The sequence below is a fragment of the Hordeum vulgare genome, chromosome 6H (genome assembly GCF_904849725.1).
Source record: "Hordeum vulgare subsp. vulgare chromosome 6H, MorexV3_pseudomolecules_assembly, whole genome shotgun sequence".
NCBI lineage: Eukaryota > Viridiplantae > Streptophyta > Magnoliopsida > Poales > Poaceae > Hordeum > Hordeum vulgare.
The window spans coordinates 373,032,297-373,048,828 of record NC_058523.1 but is presented as its reverse complement, the minus strand read 5'-3'; the positions used below and the strand labels follow the sequence as shown (position 1 = coordinate 373,048,828).

The 16,532-nt window shown below is 42.8% G+C and overlaps 1 protein-coding gene across 3 annotated transcripts; it reads right to left on the bottom strand.

The window, feature by feature from the left end:
* Positions 1–9,407: 9,407 nt before the first annotated feature.
* LOC123404410 lies at positions 9,408–15,863 on the bottom strand. Of its 3 annotated transcripts, none has more exons than XM_045098334.1 (2): positions 15,050–15,863; positions 9,408–9,446 (listed from the first exon to the last, which is right to left on the bottom strand). In XM_045098334.1, coding segments are annotated over exons 1-2 (381 nt in total). In that variant the 5' UTR covers positions 15,430–15,863; the 3' UTR covers positions 9,408–9,445. The 3 variants fall into 3 exon arrangements, with proteins under 3 accessions (XP_044954269.1, XP_044954270.1, XP_044954268.1); XM_045098335.1 differs by lacking the exon at positions 9,408–9,446 and adding an exon at positions 14,115–14,587 and having other exon boundaries at positions 15,050–15,862; XM_045098333.1 differs by lacking the exon at positions 9,408–9,446 and having other exon boundaries at positions 14,647–15,852.
* Positions 15,864–16,532: the final 669 nt, after the last annotated feature.

The window sequence follows — 16,532 nt, the reverse complement described above, 5'->3', positions numbered from 1 at the left end:
AAATCTTGAAAAAGATGGGACTGGAGATAAGTCAACTTTAGTTAAAAGGGTCCCGATGATTCGGAGTTTACAGATCTTAATGCTAAGATTGATAAAAGTGGGATTGAAGAGGTCAAAACCTTAAATAGCAATGAACCCACTCTTTTGGATTTCAAGGAATTTAATTATGATAGTTGTTCTTTGATTGATTGTGTTTCCTTGTTGCAATCCATGTTGAATTCTCCGCATGCTTATAATCAAAATAAAGCTTTTACTAAATATATTGTGGATGCTATGATGAAATATTTTGAAGAAAAACTTGAGTTGGAAGTTTCTATACATGGGAAGCTTTATGATGAGTGGGAACCTACTATTAAGATTAAAATTAAATATTATGAGTGACATGCTTTGTGTGATTTGGGTGCTAGCATTTCAATAATTCCAAAAACTTTATGTGATGTGCTAGGTTTCCGTGAATTTGTTGATTGCTCTTTAAATTTGCATCTAGCGGATTCCACCATTAAGAAACCTACGGGAAAGATTAATGATGTTCTTATTGTTACAAATATAAATTATGTGCCCGTAGATTTCATTGTTCTTGATATAGATTGCAATCCTACATGTCCTATTATTCTTGGTAGACCTTTCCTTAGAACGATTGGTGCAATTATTGATATGAAATAAGGAAAAATTAGATTCCAATTTCCATTAAGGAAAGGCATGGAGGACTTTCCTAGAAATAAAATAAAATTACCTTATGAATCTATTATGAGAGCTACTTATGGATTGCATACCAAAGATGACAATACCTAGATCTATTGCATTATGCCTAGCTAGGGGCACTAAACAATATCACTTGTTGGGAGGCAACCCAATTTTATTTTTATGCTTTTGTTTTTGCTTCTGTTTTTGAGCGCTACACACATTATTACCTCTCTAGTAATTGTGTTTTCTTTTTTTAATTTGTGTTTGATCCAAGTAAGAACTTTGGGATGGTCTACGATGTTTGCAAGTTGATTTTGCTGAAAACAGAAACTTTGGCTCTCAGTCCAGGAATTTTGTGAATTCACTAGAACATGCTTTTGATCTGAATTTTTTACGAAAGATTGATTTAACATTTTCCCTGATTTTTCTAATTTTTCACAAGTTTTGGAGTTACACAAGTATTTTAAGTATATAGATTGCTACAGATTATTCTGTTTTTGACAGATTCTGTTTTCTTAGTGTTGTTTGCTTATTTTGATGAATCTATGGGTTCTATCGGGGGGTACGAGCCATGTAGAAGAAGAAATACAATAAATATTACACCAATATAAATAAATAATGAGTTTACAACTGTACCTAAAGTGGTGATTTATTTTTCTTATACTAACGGATCTCATGAGTTTTCTGTTGAGTTTTGTGTTGTGAAGTTTTCAAGTTTTGGGTAAAGATTTGATGGACTATGAAATAAGGAGTGGAAAGAGCCTAAAATTGGGGATGCCCAAGGCACGCCAAAGGATATTGCTACTGCAACAAAAGACCTCCCAACGGCGCCAGAAATAGGTGTGTTGGCGGCACTAGGAATCCTTCTGCTACGGCTACGCCTTAAGGGACTTCCTAGGCAAATATGCAAAGGATTTCCCCGGTGGATTTGGAGCCTTGCGTTGGTGTTCCCTCGAAGCGGAAAGGGTGATGTAGCGCAGCGGTGGTAAGTATTTCCCTCAGTTTGAGAACCAAGGTATCGATCCAGTGAAGGAGTATCAAAAGTGCCTGCACAAACACAAAAAGCTTGCTCCCAACGCTATGAAGGGGTTGTCAATCCCTTATAGATTGTTCGCCAAGTGAGAACTGAAAGCAACAAAGTAATGATATGTCTCAAACGTATCTATATTTTTTGATGGTTTCACGCTGCTATCTTGTCTTCTTTGGATGTTTTATGTAACTTTTATATCTTTTTTGGGACTAACTTATTAATTCAGTGTCAAGTGCCAGTTCCTGTTTTTTCCGTGTTTTGACTCTTTTCAGGTCTGATTTTGGAACGGAGTCTAAACGGAAGAAAAACCCTGAAATGATTTTTCCCGAACGGAAGAACACCATGGACTTTTGGGCCAAGCCAGATGGACTCCACAGAGCCCACAAGCCCCCACTCCACCACCAGGGGGAGGCAGCGGTGGGCAGTCTTTTGGCCTCCCTGGCCGCCCCCTGACCTAGGTCTTTGGCCTATAAATTCCCAAATATTCCGCAAAAAAACAGGGGAGCCTCGAAAATACTTTTCCGCCGCTGCAAGCTTCTGTTTCCGTGAGATCTCATCTGGAGACCCTTCCCGGCACCCTGCCGGAAGGGACTTTGGTGTTGGAGGGCTTCTTCTTCATCATCATCGCCCCTCCAATGACTCGTGAGTAGTTCACTTCAAACCTACGGGTCCGTAGTTAGTAGCTAGATGGCTTCTACTCTCTCTTGGATCTTCAATACAAAGTTCTCCATGATCTTCATGGAGATCTATCCGATGTAATCTTCTTTGGCGGTGTGTTTGTCGAGATCCGATGAATTGTGGATTTGTGATCAGATTATCTATGATATATATTTGAGTCTTTGCTGATTTCTTTTATGCATGATTTGATATCCTTGTAAGTCTCTCCGAGTCTTTGGTTTTGTTTGGCCAACTAGTTCTATGATTCTTGCAATGGGAGAAGTGCTTGTTTTTGGGTTCTACCATGTGGTGACCTTTCCGAGTGACAGTAGGGGCAACAAGGCACACATCAAGTAGTTGCCATCAAGGGTAAAAATATGGGGTTTTTATCATGAGAGAAGCCACTAGTAAGACCAACGGCCCCCGGGTCTATTCACATCCATCGTTTACACCTCCGCTTTTACTTTGCTTTCTTACTTTGTTGCTTTCAGTTCTCACTTGGCAAACAATCTATAAGGGATTGACAACCCCTTCATAGCGTTGGGTGCAAGCTTTGGTGTTTGTGCAGGATCTTGAGATACTATTCCTCCGGATTGATACCTTGGTTCTCAAACTGAGGGAAGTACTTACCACCGCTACGCTACATCACCCTTTCCGCTTCGAGGGAACACCAACGCAAGGCTCCAAGGCCACGGGGGAAATCCTTTGCATACTTGCCTAGGAAGTCCCTTAAGGCGTAGCCGCAAAAGAAGGATAAAGCCAAGTATTCTCCCGTCGACGTGCCTATTTCTGGCGCCATTGGAAGGTCTTTTGTTGCAGTAGCAAGTAACAAAGCAAAGTAAAAGCGAAAGTGGAAACAATAGATGTGAATAGACCTCGGGGCCGTAGCGTTTACTAGTGGCTTCTCTCATGAAAACAAGTAGACGGTGGGTGAACAAATTACTGTCGAGCAATTGATAGAACCGCGCAAAGTCGTGACGTCATCTATGGCAATGATTATATCTATAGTCATCACGTCCAAAACAAGTAGACCGATACTTTCTGCATCTACTACTATTACTCAACACGTCGACCGCTATCCAGCATGCATCTAGTGTATTAAGTCCAAAAGAACATAGTAACGCCTTAAGCAAGATGCCATGATGTAGATGGACAATCTCGTATCTACGACGGAGCCCACATTGTTACCCTTGATGGCAACTACACGATGTGTGCCTTGATGCCCCTACTGTCACTGGGAAAGGTCACCACACGGTAAGAACCCAAAACCAAGCACTTCTCCCATTGCAAGAATCATAGATCTAGTTGGCCAAACAAAACCCAAGACTCGGAGAGACTTACAAGGATATCAAATCATGCATAAAAGAAATCAGCAAAGACTCAAATATATATCATAGATAATCTAATCACAAATCCACAATTCATCGGATCTCGACAAACACACCGCCAAAGAAAATTACATCGGATAGATCTCCATGAAGATCATGAAGAACTTTGTATTGAAGATCCAAGAGAGAGAAGAAGTCATCTAGCTACTAACTACGGACCCGTAGGTCTGAAGTGAACTACTCATGAGTTATTGGAGGGGCGATGATGTTGATGTAGAAGCCCCCTCCGGCAGGGTGCCGGGAAGGGTCTCCAGATGAGATCTCGCGGAAACGGAAGCTTGCGGCGGCGGAAAAGTATTTTCGTGGATCCCTTGATTTTTTCTGTATTTTAGGGAATATATAGGCGCGGGATCTAGGTCAGGGGGGCGCCAGGGAGGCCACAAGCCTGCCCACCGCCGCCCCCTGGTGGCGGAGTGGGAGCTTGTGGGCTCCCTGGAGCCCTCCTGGCTTGGGCCACAAGCCCCGTGATCTTCTTCCGTTTGGAAAAAAATCATTTCGGGGATTTTATTCCGTTTGGACTCCGTTCCAAAATCAGATCTGAAAAGAGCCAAAAACACCAAAAAAAACAGGAACTGGCACTTGGCACTGAATTAATAAGTTAGTCCCAAAAAAGATATAAAAGGTACATAAAACGTCCAAAGATGACAAGATAACAGCATGAAACCATCAAAAATTATAGATACGTTTGAGACGTATCAAGCATCCCCAAGCTTAACTCATGCTCGTCCTCAAGTAGGGAAGTGATAAAGAATGAATTTTTTTGATGCTTTCATGCTACCTAGCATAGATGTCCTTCGTAACTCTTCTTATGTGACGTGAATGTTCAGATCCATTAGATTCAAAACAATAGTTTTCTATTGACGTGGAAACAATAATAATTCAAGCAAACTAGCAAGGTAATCATGAACTTTCAAAATAACAAGGCTAAAAGAAAGTTATCCCTACAAAGGCATATAGTCTGGCTATGCTCTATCATCATTGCACAACGAATTTAAATCATGCACAACCCCGGTATTGTCCAAGTAATTGTTTCACACCTTTACTTTCTCAAACCTTTTCAACTCTCAAGCAATACATGAGCGTGAGCCATGGTTATAGCACTATAGATGGTATGGAGTGTGGTGGAGGTTGCAAGACAAAACAAGGAGAAGATGATCACATTAACTAGGCTTATCAATAAGATGTGGAGATGCTCATCAATAGATATCAATGTGAATGAGTAGGGATTGCCATACAAATGATGCACTAGAGCTACGAGTATGTGAAAGCTCTTAAAGAAAACTAGTGGGTGTGCATCCAACTTGCTTGCTCACGAAGACCTAAGGCAATTTTGAGGAAGCCTATCATTGGAATATACAAGCCAAGTTATATAATGAAAATTCCCCACTAGCTATATGGTGGTGACAAAACGAGAGACTCTCAATCATGAAGATCATGGTGCTTAATATGCACAAGTGTGGATATGTGGTAGCATTGTCCATTCTCTCTTTTTCTCTCATTTTTTTTGTGGGCTCTTTGGCCTCTTTTTTTATTTTTTTTACTTTGGTGGTCTTATTGGGCCTCTTTTATTTCCTCACATGGGACAATGCTCCATCAATGATGATCATCACACTTTCAACTCAAAACTCAGAGCAACGATGACTCTATATGGAATGCCTTCGGTAGTGTACTGTGACAATGATCTAGCATGGCATAAACATTAATGAAATATCATGCTAGCTATCTTATGATCATGCAATGGCAGTGTAGATGTGATGGCACATGTCATGGTGGTAGTTGCATGGCAATATATCTCGGAATGACTTTGAAAAAGCCATAGTAGGTAGGTATGATGGCTGTTTTGAGGAAGGCTAATGGTGGGTTTTGTGCACCGGCGAAAGTTGCATGACACTAAGAAGATAGTGATGGTGGAAGGTGAAAGTGCATCTAAAACATGGACTCAACATTAGTCATGAAGAACTCATATACTTGTTGCAGAAGTTTTATTAGTAATCGAAACAAAGCATTCAACGCATACTCCTAGGGGAAGGGTTGGTCGGTATAAACCATTGCGCGATCCCGACCGCCACGCAAAGGATGACAATCAATAGACTAATCATGCTCAGATTTCATCACATAGCGGTTCACCATACGTGCATGCTACGGGAATCACTAACTTCAACACAAGTATTTCTAGATCCACAACACCTTACTAGCATAACTTCAATATTACCAAAACCACAACTCAAAACTAATTGAGATGAATCAAACTTCTCTAACTATTCAATGCACATGAAGGTGGAAGTTTTCGTATCCCTTTAGATAACTACCACTTTTGGGACTACTTTCAAAGCATAGATCAACTACCAAGCCACGCACCGCTGTGCTCTAAAGATATAAGTGAAGCACATAGAGCAAAAGTATCTAGCTCAAAAGATATAAGTGAAGCACATGTGAGCTGAATTGTCTACCAAAAGATATAAGTGAAGCTCGACAAAATCACGGTGAGTACATGTCTCTCTCTCTAGGTGCGCAGCAAGGACGATTGTGACACAACAAAAATAAAAGACTCCTACGATAAAAGACGCTCCAAGCAAAAACACATAACAGGTGGTGAATAAAAATATAGCCCCAAGTAACGTTACCGATGGATTGAAGACGAGAGAGGGGATGCCTTCCCGGGGCATCCCCAAGCTTAGGCTTTTACGGCATCCTTGAATCTCTTGGGGTGCCTTGGACATCCCCAAGCTTGAGCTCTTGTCACTCTTTATCTCTTTATCCATCAGAACTTCACCCAAAACTTGAAAACTTCACAACACAAAACTTAAACAGAAACTCGTGATAACATTAGTATGAGAAAGCAAACCACCACTTCCTTAGGTACTGTAGCAAACTTAAATTCTACTTACGCTGATGCTGGTTTACTGTATCTTCAATCTTCCATGGCTAATACCCCCCGATACTATCCATAGTTTCATCAAAATAAGCAACCAACACAACAAAAACAGAATCTGTTAACAGCAGACCAGTCTGTAGCGATATGTATATTTCGTATACTTCTGGTACTTCAAAAATTCTGCAAAATTACGACAGTCTGAAGAATTTTCGTAGAAATCATCAGCAAAAAGAATCAACTCAAAAGCTCTTACAGAAAAAAAATCTTTTCGTGAGCAGAAAGTTTCTGTGTTTTCCAGCATGACCAAACGATCATCCCCAAGACTAATCATAACGGTTTTGCTTGGCACAAACGCAAAAAGAAACACACAAAAAACACAATCATAACAGAATTATGAAAGTGTGGAAAACACAAAACAGAAAGAAAAAGGATAGATTCGTTGGGTTGCCTCCCAACAAGCGCTTTTGTTTAACGCCCTTAGCTAGGCAAAAGGTGATGGAATCACGTATAGTCATCTTTGGCGCTCAAACCATAAGTAGTGTGATCATTTATCATCTTAAGATCTTCATCTTTATTGGATGACTCACCACTAGCTTTAGGAACAAAAACAGGCTTGACGGTCTTTTTGAGAGTGAGATTTGGAGTATTTTGCACAGCGGCAAAAGCGGAACCCAAGTTGGTTATGACATCTTCTAGTTTGCCAATTCTAGAAGAATCATTAACTATAAGTTACTTCTCCCCTAAATTTTTCAAAAAAATTCCCACTTTGGATCCGTACTGAGTAATTTGATTGTGGATCTTTCTATCCAAACCCTCAATAAGTTCAACTATGTCAATTTTGTTTTCAATAGCGTCAAGCCTTTGCATCACGTGTTCCAAGGTCAAGGTAGTTCCATTAACCATGAGCTGGGGTGAGCCTACCAAATTCATGATAGCTCCATAGGAGTCAACAGTATGGCTCCCCAAAAAATTCCCGCCTACAATGGTATCAAGGATGTAACTATTCCAAGGAGAAATCCCAACATAGAAACTGCGAAGGAGGACGGTAGTGGATTGCTTACGAGTAGATCTACTTTGAGCATTGCAAATCCTGTACCAAGCGTCCTTTAAATTTTCTTCCTCATTCTGCCTAAAATTGAGAACTTCATTCTCAGGAGTATCGTTTGGAGTGGTGGGTCTAGCCAATGATGGACTATCTCACACACAAACGAGCAGGAAGAGAGAGTGAAACGGGCGAAAGAAAACGGCAAAGGAGAAAGGCAAATGAAAACGGCAAATGTGAAGTGGGGGAGAGGAAAACAAGAGGCAACTAGCAAAAAAGTAAATGCAGGAGATGAGTTTGTGAGACCTACTTGGATAGATCTCTCCTTCCCCGGCAACGGCGCCAGAAATACTTCTGCTACTGCAACAAAAGACCTTCCAACGGCGCCAGAAATAGGTGTATTGACGGCACTAGGAATCCTTGTGCTACGGCTACGCCTTAAGGGACTTCCTAGGCAAATATGTAAAGGATTCCTCCCGTGGCCTTGGAGCCTTGCGTTGGTGTTCCTTCGAAGCGGAAAGGATGATGTAGCGCAACGGTGGTAAGTATTTCCCTCAGTTTAAGAACCAAGGTATCGATCCAGTGAAGGAGTATCACAAGAGCCTGCACAAACACAAAAAGCTTGCTCCCAACGCTATGAAGGGGTTGTCAATCCCTTATAGATTGTTCGTCAAGTGAGAACTGAAAGCAACAAAGTAACAAAACAAAGTAAAAGCGAAAGTGGAAACGATAGATGTGAATAGGCCCGGGGGCCGTAGCGTTTACTAGTGGCTTCTCTCATGAAAGCAAGTAGACTGTGGTTGAACAAATTACTGTCGAGCAATTGATAGAACCACGCAAAGTCGTGACGTCATACATGGCAATGATTATATCTATAGGCATCACGTCCAAAACAAGTAGACTGATACTTTCTGCATCTACTAATATTACTCTGCAGGTCGACCGCTATCTAGCATGCATCTAGTGTATTAAGTCCAAAATAACAGAGTAACGTCTTAAGCAAGATGACATGATGTAGATGGACAATCTCATATCTACGACAAAGCCCACATTGTTACCCTTGATGGCAACTACACGATGTGTGCCTTGCTGCCCTACTGTCACTGGGAAAGGTCACCACACGGTAAGAACCCAAAACCAAGCACTTCTCCCATTGCAAGAATCATAGATCTAGTTGGCCAAACAAAACCCAAGACTCGGAGAGACTTACAAGGATATCAAATCATGCATAAAAGAAATCAGCAAAGACTTACAAAGATTTTGACAAACACACCGCCAAAGAAGATTACATCGGATAGATCTGCATGAAGATCATGGAGAACTTTGTATTGAAGATCCAAGAGAGAGAAGAAGCCATCTAGCTACTAACTACGGAACCGTAGGTCTGAAGTGAACTACTCACGAGTCATTGGAGGGGCGATGATGTTGATGTAGAAGCCCTCCAACTCCAAAGTCCCCTCCGGCAGGGCACCGGGAAGGGTCTCCAGATGAGATCTCGCGGAAACGGAAGCTTGCGGCGACGGAAAAGTATTTTCGTGGATCCCTTGATTTTTTTTCTGTATTTTAGGGAATATATAGGCGTAGGATCTAGGTCAGGGGGCGCTAGGGAGGCCACAAGCCTGCCCACCGCCGCCCCCCTGTGGCGGAGTGGGAGCTTGTGGGCTCCCTGTAGCCCTACTGGCTTGGCCCACAAGCCCCCTGATCTTCTTCCGTTCGGTAAAAATAATTTCGGGGATTTTGTTCCGTTTGGACTCCGTTCCAAAATCAGATCTGAAAAGAACCAAAAACACAGAAAAAATAGGAAGTGGCACTTGGCACTGAATTAATAAGTTAGTCTTAAAAAAGATATAAAAGGTACATAAAACATCCGAAGATGACAAGATAACAACATGAAACCATCAAAAATTATAGATACGTTTGAGACGCATCAGATACCAAAGATCCTAAGCTTGGGGATGCCTCGGAAGGCATCCCCTCTTTCGTCTTCAATCCATTGGTAAATTTACTTAAGGCTATACTTTTATTCACCACATGATATGTGTTTTGCTTGGAGCGTCTTGTATGATATGAGTCTTTACTTTTTGTTTGACACAATCATCCTTTCTGCACACATATTTTGAGAGAGACACCCTGAGTCATTAATTTATTAGAATACTCTATGTGCTTCACTTATACCTTTTGAGCTAGGCAATGTTGCTCTAGTACTTCACTTATATCTTTTAGAGCTCGACGATGTTTTATTTTATAAAAATTATTAAACTCTCATACCTCACTTATATTATTTTGTGAGTTCTTTAAACAGCACGGTAATTGGTTTAGGTTATGAATTTAGTCCTAATAAAATAGGCATCCAAGAGGGATATAATAAGAACCTTCGTATCAGTGCATTGAATATGATGAGAAGTTTGATTCCTTGCATATAGTTTTGAGATATGAAGATGGTAATATAAGAGTCATGCTAGTAAGTAACTGTGAATTGGAAGAAATACTTGTGTTAAAGCTTGTGATTCCCGTAGCATGCACGTATGATGAACCGTTATGTGATGAAGTCGGAGCATGATTTGTTTAATGATTGTCAATATTTGTGTGGAGGTCGGGATCGCGTGATGGTTAACTCCTACCAACCCTTACCCTAGGAGCATGCATCTAATACTTTGTTTCGATAACTAATAGGCTTTTGCAATAAGTATGTGAGTTCTTTATGACTAATGTTGAGTTCATGGATTATACGCACTCTCACCCTTCCACCTTTGTTGGCCTCTCTAGTACCGCGCAACTTTCGCTAGTACATTAAACCCACCTTCCTAAAAAATAGCCACCATATACTTTCCTCAAAACAACCACCATATCTACCAATTATGGCATTTTCATAGCCATTCCGAGATATATTTCCATACAACACCACCGTGCCGTTTTTTTTACATGCACTATCACTTCTATATTGCTTATAGAGTCATATTTTGTTCTAGATATCGAGTTGTAATATTTTAGTTGTAAGTAAAGAAAAGTGTGATGATTTGCAGTATTAGAGCATTGTACTGTGTGAGGAAGGGCTGATGGAAGCTATGATTTCCTCACAAGTTGGGATGATCTCCGGACTTTACAAAAAATAAAATAGGCCAAAGATGCCCATTCAAAAAAGAGAAAAAGAACAAATTTAAGAGAAAGAGAGAAGGGACAATGCTACTATCTTTTTCCACACTTGTGGTTCAAACTAGCACCATGTTTTTCATAGAGAGTCTCCAATTTTGTCACTTTCATATAACTAGTGGAATTTCATCTTTTGCAAAACCACTAAGTTTTCTTTTGGGGCTTTCATACACTTATAGCTCTAGTGCATTTGTTGCATGGCAATCCCTACTCACTCACATTGATATCTATTGACGAACATCTCCATAGCCCGTTGATACGCCTAGTTGATGTGAGACTATCTTCTCCTCTTTCTTTTTGCAACCTCCAGCATATTCTATTCCACCTATGGTGCTATAACCATGGCTCACGCTCATGTATTGCATGAGAGTTGAAAAGGTTTTAGAACATAAAAAGTGTGAAACAATTGCTTGACTTTCATCGGGGTTGTGCATGATTTAGATACTTTGTGTGGGGGGAGATGGAGCATAGCCAGACCATATGATTTTGTAGGGATAACTTTCTAAGACCATGTTATTTCGAAAGGACACAATTGCCTTGTTAGTATGCTTGAAGTATTATTGATTTTATGTCAATATTATACTTTTGTTTTGAATCTTATGGATATGAATATTCATGCTACAATAAAGAATATTACATGGATAAATATGTTAGGTAGCATTCCACATCAAAAAATCTCTTTTTATCATTTACCTACTCGAGGACGAGCAGGAATTAAGCTTAGGGATGCTTGATACGTCTCCAACGTATCTATATTTTTTCATTGTTCCATGTTGTTATATTATCTGTTTTGGAAGTTTTATATGCATTAAGATGTTATTTTATACTCCGTCCATCCCAAAATAAGTGACTCAAAAATGACTCAACTTTGTACTAAAGTTAGTACAAAGTTGAGTCATTTTTGAGTCACTTATTTTGGGGGCGGAGGTAGTGTTATTTTTGGGACTAACCTATTAATCTAGAGCCTAGTGCGAGTTTCTGTTTTTTTCCATGTTTTTAAGTATTGCACATAAGGAATATGAAACGGAGTCCATACGGAATAAAATCTCCGCAATGAATTTTCTTGGACCACAAGACATGTGCCAGACTTGGAGAAGGGGGTAGGAGAACTGTCGGGAGGCGACAAGCCTGCAGGGCGCGCGCTAGGGGGGTCGTGCCCCTGGCTTGTGGGCCCCTACGGCTCTCCTAACCCTAATCCTTGGCCTATAAATTCCCAAATATTCCCCCAATACCAGAACGAGACCAAAAAATACTTTTCTACCGCCGGGAGCCTCTATTCTCGTGAGATCCAATCTGGGAGCCTTTTCCGGTAATCTGCAGGAGAGGGAACTGATCACGGAGGGCATCTACATCAACTCCAATGCCCCTCCGATGATGCGTTAGTAGTTCACCACTGGCCTACGGGTCCATAGCTAGTAGCTACATGGCTTCTTCTCTTCTTTGTTCTTCAATACCATGTTCTTCATGATCTTCATTGAGATCTATCCGATGTAATACTCTTTTGCGGTGTGGCTGTCGAGATCTGATGAATTGTGGGTTTATGTTCAGATGATCTATGAATATTATTTGAATCTTCTCTGAATTCTTATATGCATGATTTCATATCTTAGCAAGTCTCTTCGAGTTATTGGTTTGGTTTGGCCAACTAGATGGGTAATTCCTCCAATGGGATAAGTGCTTAGTTTTGGGTTCAATTTTTAGGTGTCCTCACCCAGTGACAAAGTAGGGGTAGCGAGACACGTATTGCATTGTTGCCATCGAGGATAAAAAGATGGGGGTTTCATCATATTTCTTGAGTTTATCGTTCTACATCATGTCATCTTACCTAATGCGTTACTCTGTTCTTCATGAACTTAATACTCTAGATGTAGGCAGGAGTCGGTCGATGTGTGGAGTAATAGTAGTAGATGCAGAATCGTTTCGATCTACTTGACACAGACCCGATGCCTATATGCATGATCTTTGCCTTAAATATATTCATATTTATTCGCTTTTCTATAAATTGTTCGACAGTAATTTGTTCACCAACCGTATATTTTACTTCATGAGAGAAGCCTCTAGTGAAACCTATGGCCCCCGGTTCTATTTTCCATATTATACTTTCAGATCTATAAACCAAAAATATCAAAAATATATTGTTGTTATTTATTTACTTCTGTTTTACTTTTAGTTCTAGCAATCTTTTATATCTATCTCTATCAGATCTCATCCTTGCAAATAATTGTGAAGGGATTGACAACCCTTTTTTAGCGTTGGGTGCAAGTGTTTGATTGTTTGTGTAGGTGCTAAAATTGGGGCCTTGCTTGTTCCTCCTACTAGATTGATACCCTGATTGTCAACAAACTGAGGGAAATACTTATCTACTTCTCTGCATCACCCTTTCCTCTTCAAGGTAAAACCAACGCAAGCTCAAGAGGTAGCAGAGATCGAGCTTGAAGAACCACCTTGCACCATGCAATTCATCAAGGAGTTCTTCAATGATGGCACCAGAAACTTGGCCACACAAGTAAGCGCATTGAGATGGCGGTAATCGATATATAACCTCCATGTGTCGTCCTTCTTCTTGACTAGAATCACTGGTAATGCAAACAGACTCGAACTACGCTGAGTAATGCGTGCGCGGAGCAGCTCTTCAATTTGACGCTCAATTTCGTCCTTGTGCTGTGGTTTGTGCCGATATGGTCTAATGCGGATTGGTTTAATTGGTTCACCAAAAACATCCTCAAATTCCGCTATCACTGCCTGAATACAGCCAGGTGTCTCCGAAATAGAACCTTCTCCCTCTTCCACTAAATAAATCTTAACCATATAAGCCACTATGTTGTTGTTGCACAGTCCTTGCAACTGTAAGCTGTTGATGATGAGGCATTCTGTAGATTCTGCATCATGCCCCCATAGAGTCAGCATACCTTGTGGCGAAGGAATTGCTATAGTCTTTGTCTTCCAGTCAACTATCATTGGACTGTGATCCTCCAGCCAGTCCATGCCCTGCGTCGTAGACCCCCAGCTTGAGAACTTTCATATATGTGGCGAATTCATGTCTTTGGGAGCACCTGGAGCATTGGGGAATCACTGAAGAGCAGCTGAGTTCCCCTCCATCAGTGACACGCACCTTGTAAGTTTTAGGAAGCGGCTCCACGCCCTCGAGGAAAGCTGCAAGGGAACTGTTGACGAATGAAGTTGAACTTTCGGAGTCTACCATCATCAACACTTCCTTGCCCTGTATCCATGCTTGTAACTGGAAAGCTTTGGCTAAAACGCCCCCTGACAGTGTCGGGCGAGAGATGGCCATGATTGTGTCATCTGTTGCTGTGGTAGGGGAGTTGAATCCAGCTGTACACAGTCGGTGCCATCGTCGAGACCAAACAAATCAAGGAGTTCTTCCATGATGTGAAGCTGCACTCACGTTGGGCAGACATGATCATGGCCCCAATGCTCTCCACACTTAAAACACAGCCCACGGGCGCGCGTGTAATCGCGAAGTGCCTTGACCTTGGAGTTATCCGCATGTGCGCTTTGCACCCCACGGTGGTCCACTGCCGGTGTTGAAGAAGAGACATGAGGCGGACGTGGTGGGGCGGCAAGGGCAGCGGTGTGCTGGTCCGCAGGAGCGCGTCATTGCCGTGTGGCATGACCCGCTGCTGATGTGGCTACTACCTGAGTTGATGACCCCCTCTTGCAACAGCACTAGAGAGCACGCCGTGTCCAAGTCAGGTGGGCGCTGGATCAGGACCACCGCTCGAATGTCCGCCCCTCAGTCCCTCGACAAACCGAGTCAGATAAAAATGGGTGAATTGATTCAGAATATGATGATAAATTATTAACAATCACTTCAGAATGTTTAATATAATCAGCTACTAAGGACATTTGGCGGACAGTGTAGAACTGACGGATGAGCAATTGGTGTTTATCCTGGCCAAAACGAGTGCAAAGTAGTGCTGTAAATGTCTCCTAATCAAATTCAGAGAGGCAATTTTGGAGAGATTGCAGCCAAATGGATGGAGCTCATGAAAAATTGAGCGCCGCCATGGGCGCCCAAAATGTGGAGATAATTCCAAACGTTGTAAAGTACTGTTCGCGCAGAGTTTTCCATAATTTTGGATTCTCTCCCGCGAAGCGCGGAAACGTGACAGAAAAATGAGCTTAACCTAAGCCGACGAGCACTTGACTTGCGAGGGACAAGGGAGAAGGAAGGGGAGCAGGCGACTAGAGATGAAACTCACTAGTGCCCGGGAGTGTTGCCGGCGGCGCGGCCAGCACCTGCTCCCGGTGAAGAGATGCATTGCCGTGGTCCGCAGACCCGTGGGGCAGCTCCTGCGCAGTGAGACCGGTATCGATATGGCCATCGCCCGCTGTGAAGGAGGGATCGGGGCACGTGGCCCCGACAGCTACCGCACCAGGCGCCTCCGTCGAAGACGAGCGCCCTTTGTTGCAGATCGGCCACCACAACACCGAGATCCACCACCCAACGCTCCAGATCGGGCAGGCATGAGAGCAGGTCGTTGAGCTTCACGGTGTTGGCGCGCACGGCCGCCGTGTTGTTTCGGAGCTCGAGGCGGAACTCATCCATGAAGGACCCGATCTTCTCCACGTAGTCCTTCATAGTTGGATCAATGGCCTCAATTTGAGCCCGAGCTTGATGAAGACGGCGGGTTTCGACGAATGGCGCGAGCGAGCGCACGCAGGGAAGGAGTGGTGGTTTGTCTCTAATTTAGATGTTAGGCACTCAGTGTGTATCTCTCGATTTAGTAGCTATGCCTGACGAATTAGGTAGCAATCACGGTTACAATCGAGAGGGGAAGGAACAGATGCCACCGCCTAGCCAGCTCTGACGGGGTCTTAAGCAGAGGGACGCGGTTGGGCTTCATTGGGTCCACTCGGGCCTGCTGACCTTGGTGTTCGGCTTGGGTACGCCTCGTGGACGCTCTTCTCGTCCCTCGGTGCCGTTGGGTTGGACCGGCATGTGAGGGTCGTGACACAACTTCTGTATGAGACCGTTTCAAAATAGATTTGGTGGAGTGGAATTGAATTTTATGAAGTAGAGTAGTCCGAAACAAGCCTTTAGGCTCGTTGTAATGGTAGTATCATAGGTAGTATCATGCATGTCAATTAGTCAATTTTGATGAGGTGACATAAAATTAAATAATGAAAGACATAGTTGAGTATCAAATTATGATAGTACCATATCTCTAGTATTAAAGGAGGATCTGCCGTCGTGATAGTTCGACCAGAGCGATGGTTCGATCTCTCGTTCGCTCGTCATCCTTTTCATCCTTCCACCGATTTTTTTATCCCTTCATAAACCAGTCAAAAAAACGCACGAGGATCCCGCCGCACTAGAGAACGAACCCAAGTTTCCCACTCCTTGTCGCTAGAAAAAAACTGCCACGTTTCCCACCCCCACCTCTCCCCACCCCTCGTTCCACCACCACCGTGGAGCACCCTCGGATCAGACACCGGATACGTGGCTCCCCACGGCCGCCCTCCCTCTCTCTTCACCCCACCCCACAGTCGCCGACCTCCGTCCGTGGCAGCGAGCGAGACTGGTAGACGGGACACCGGTCCACGGCTCGGGAGAGCCCGCCCGGGATCCATCCGTCCGCAGCGCCGACGACCAGAATATGGACTGCTCCGCGGGTAAAGATCGATCCACGCCCCGCCCCTGCTCCTCTCCCCAGCATTTATGGTTCTCGATGTACTGACGCG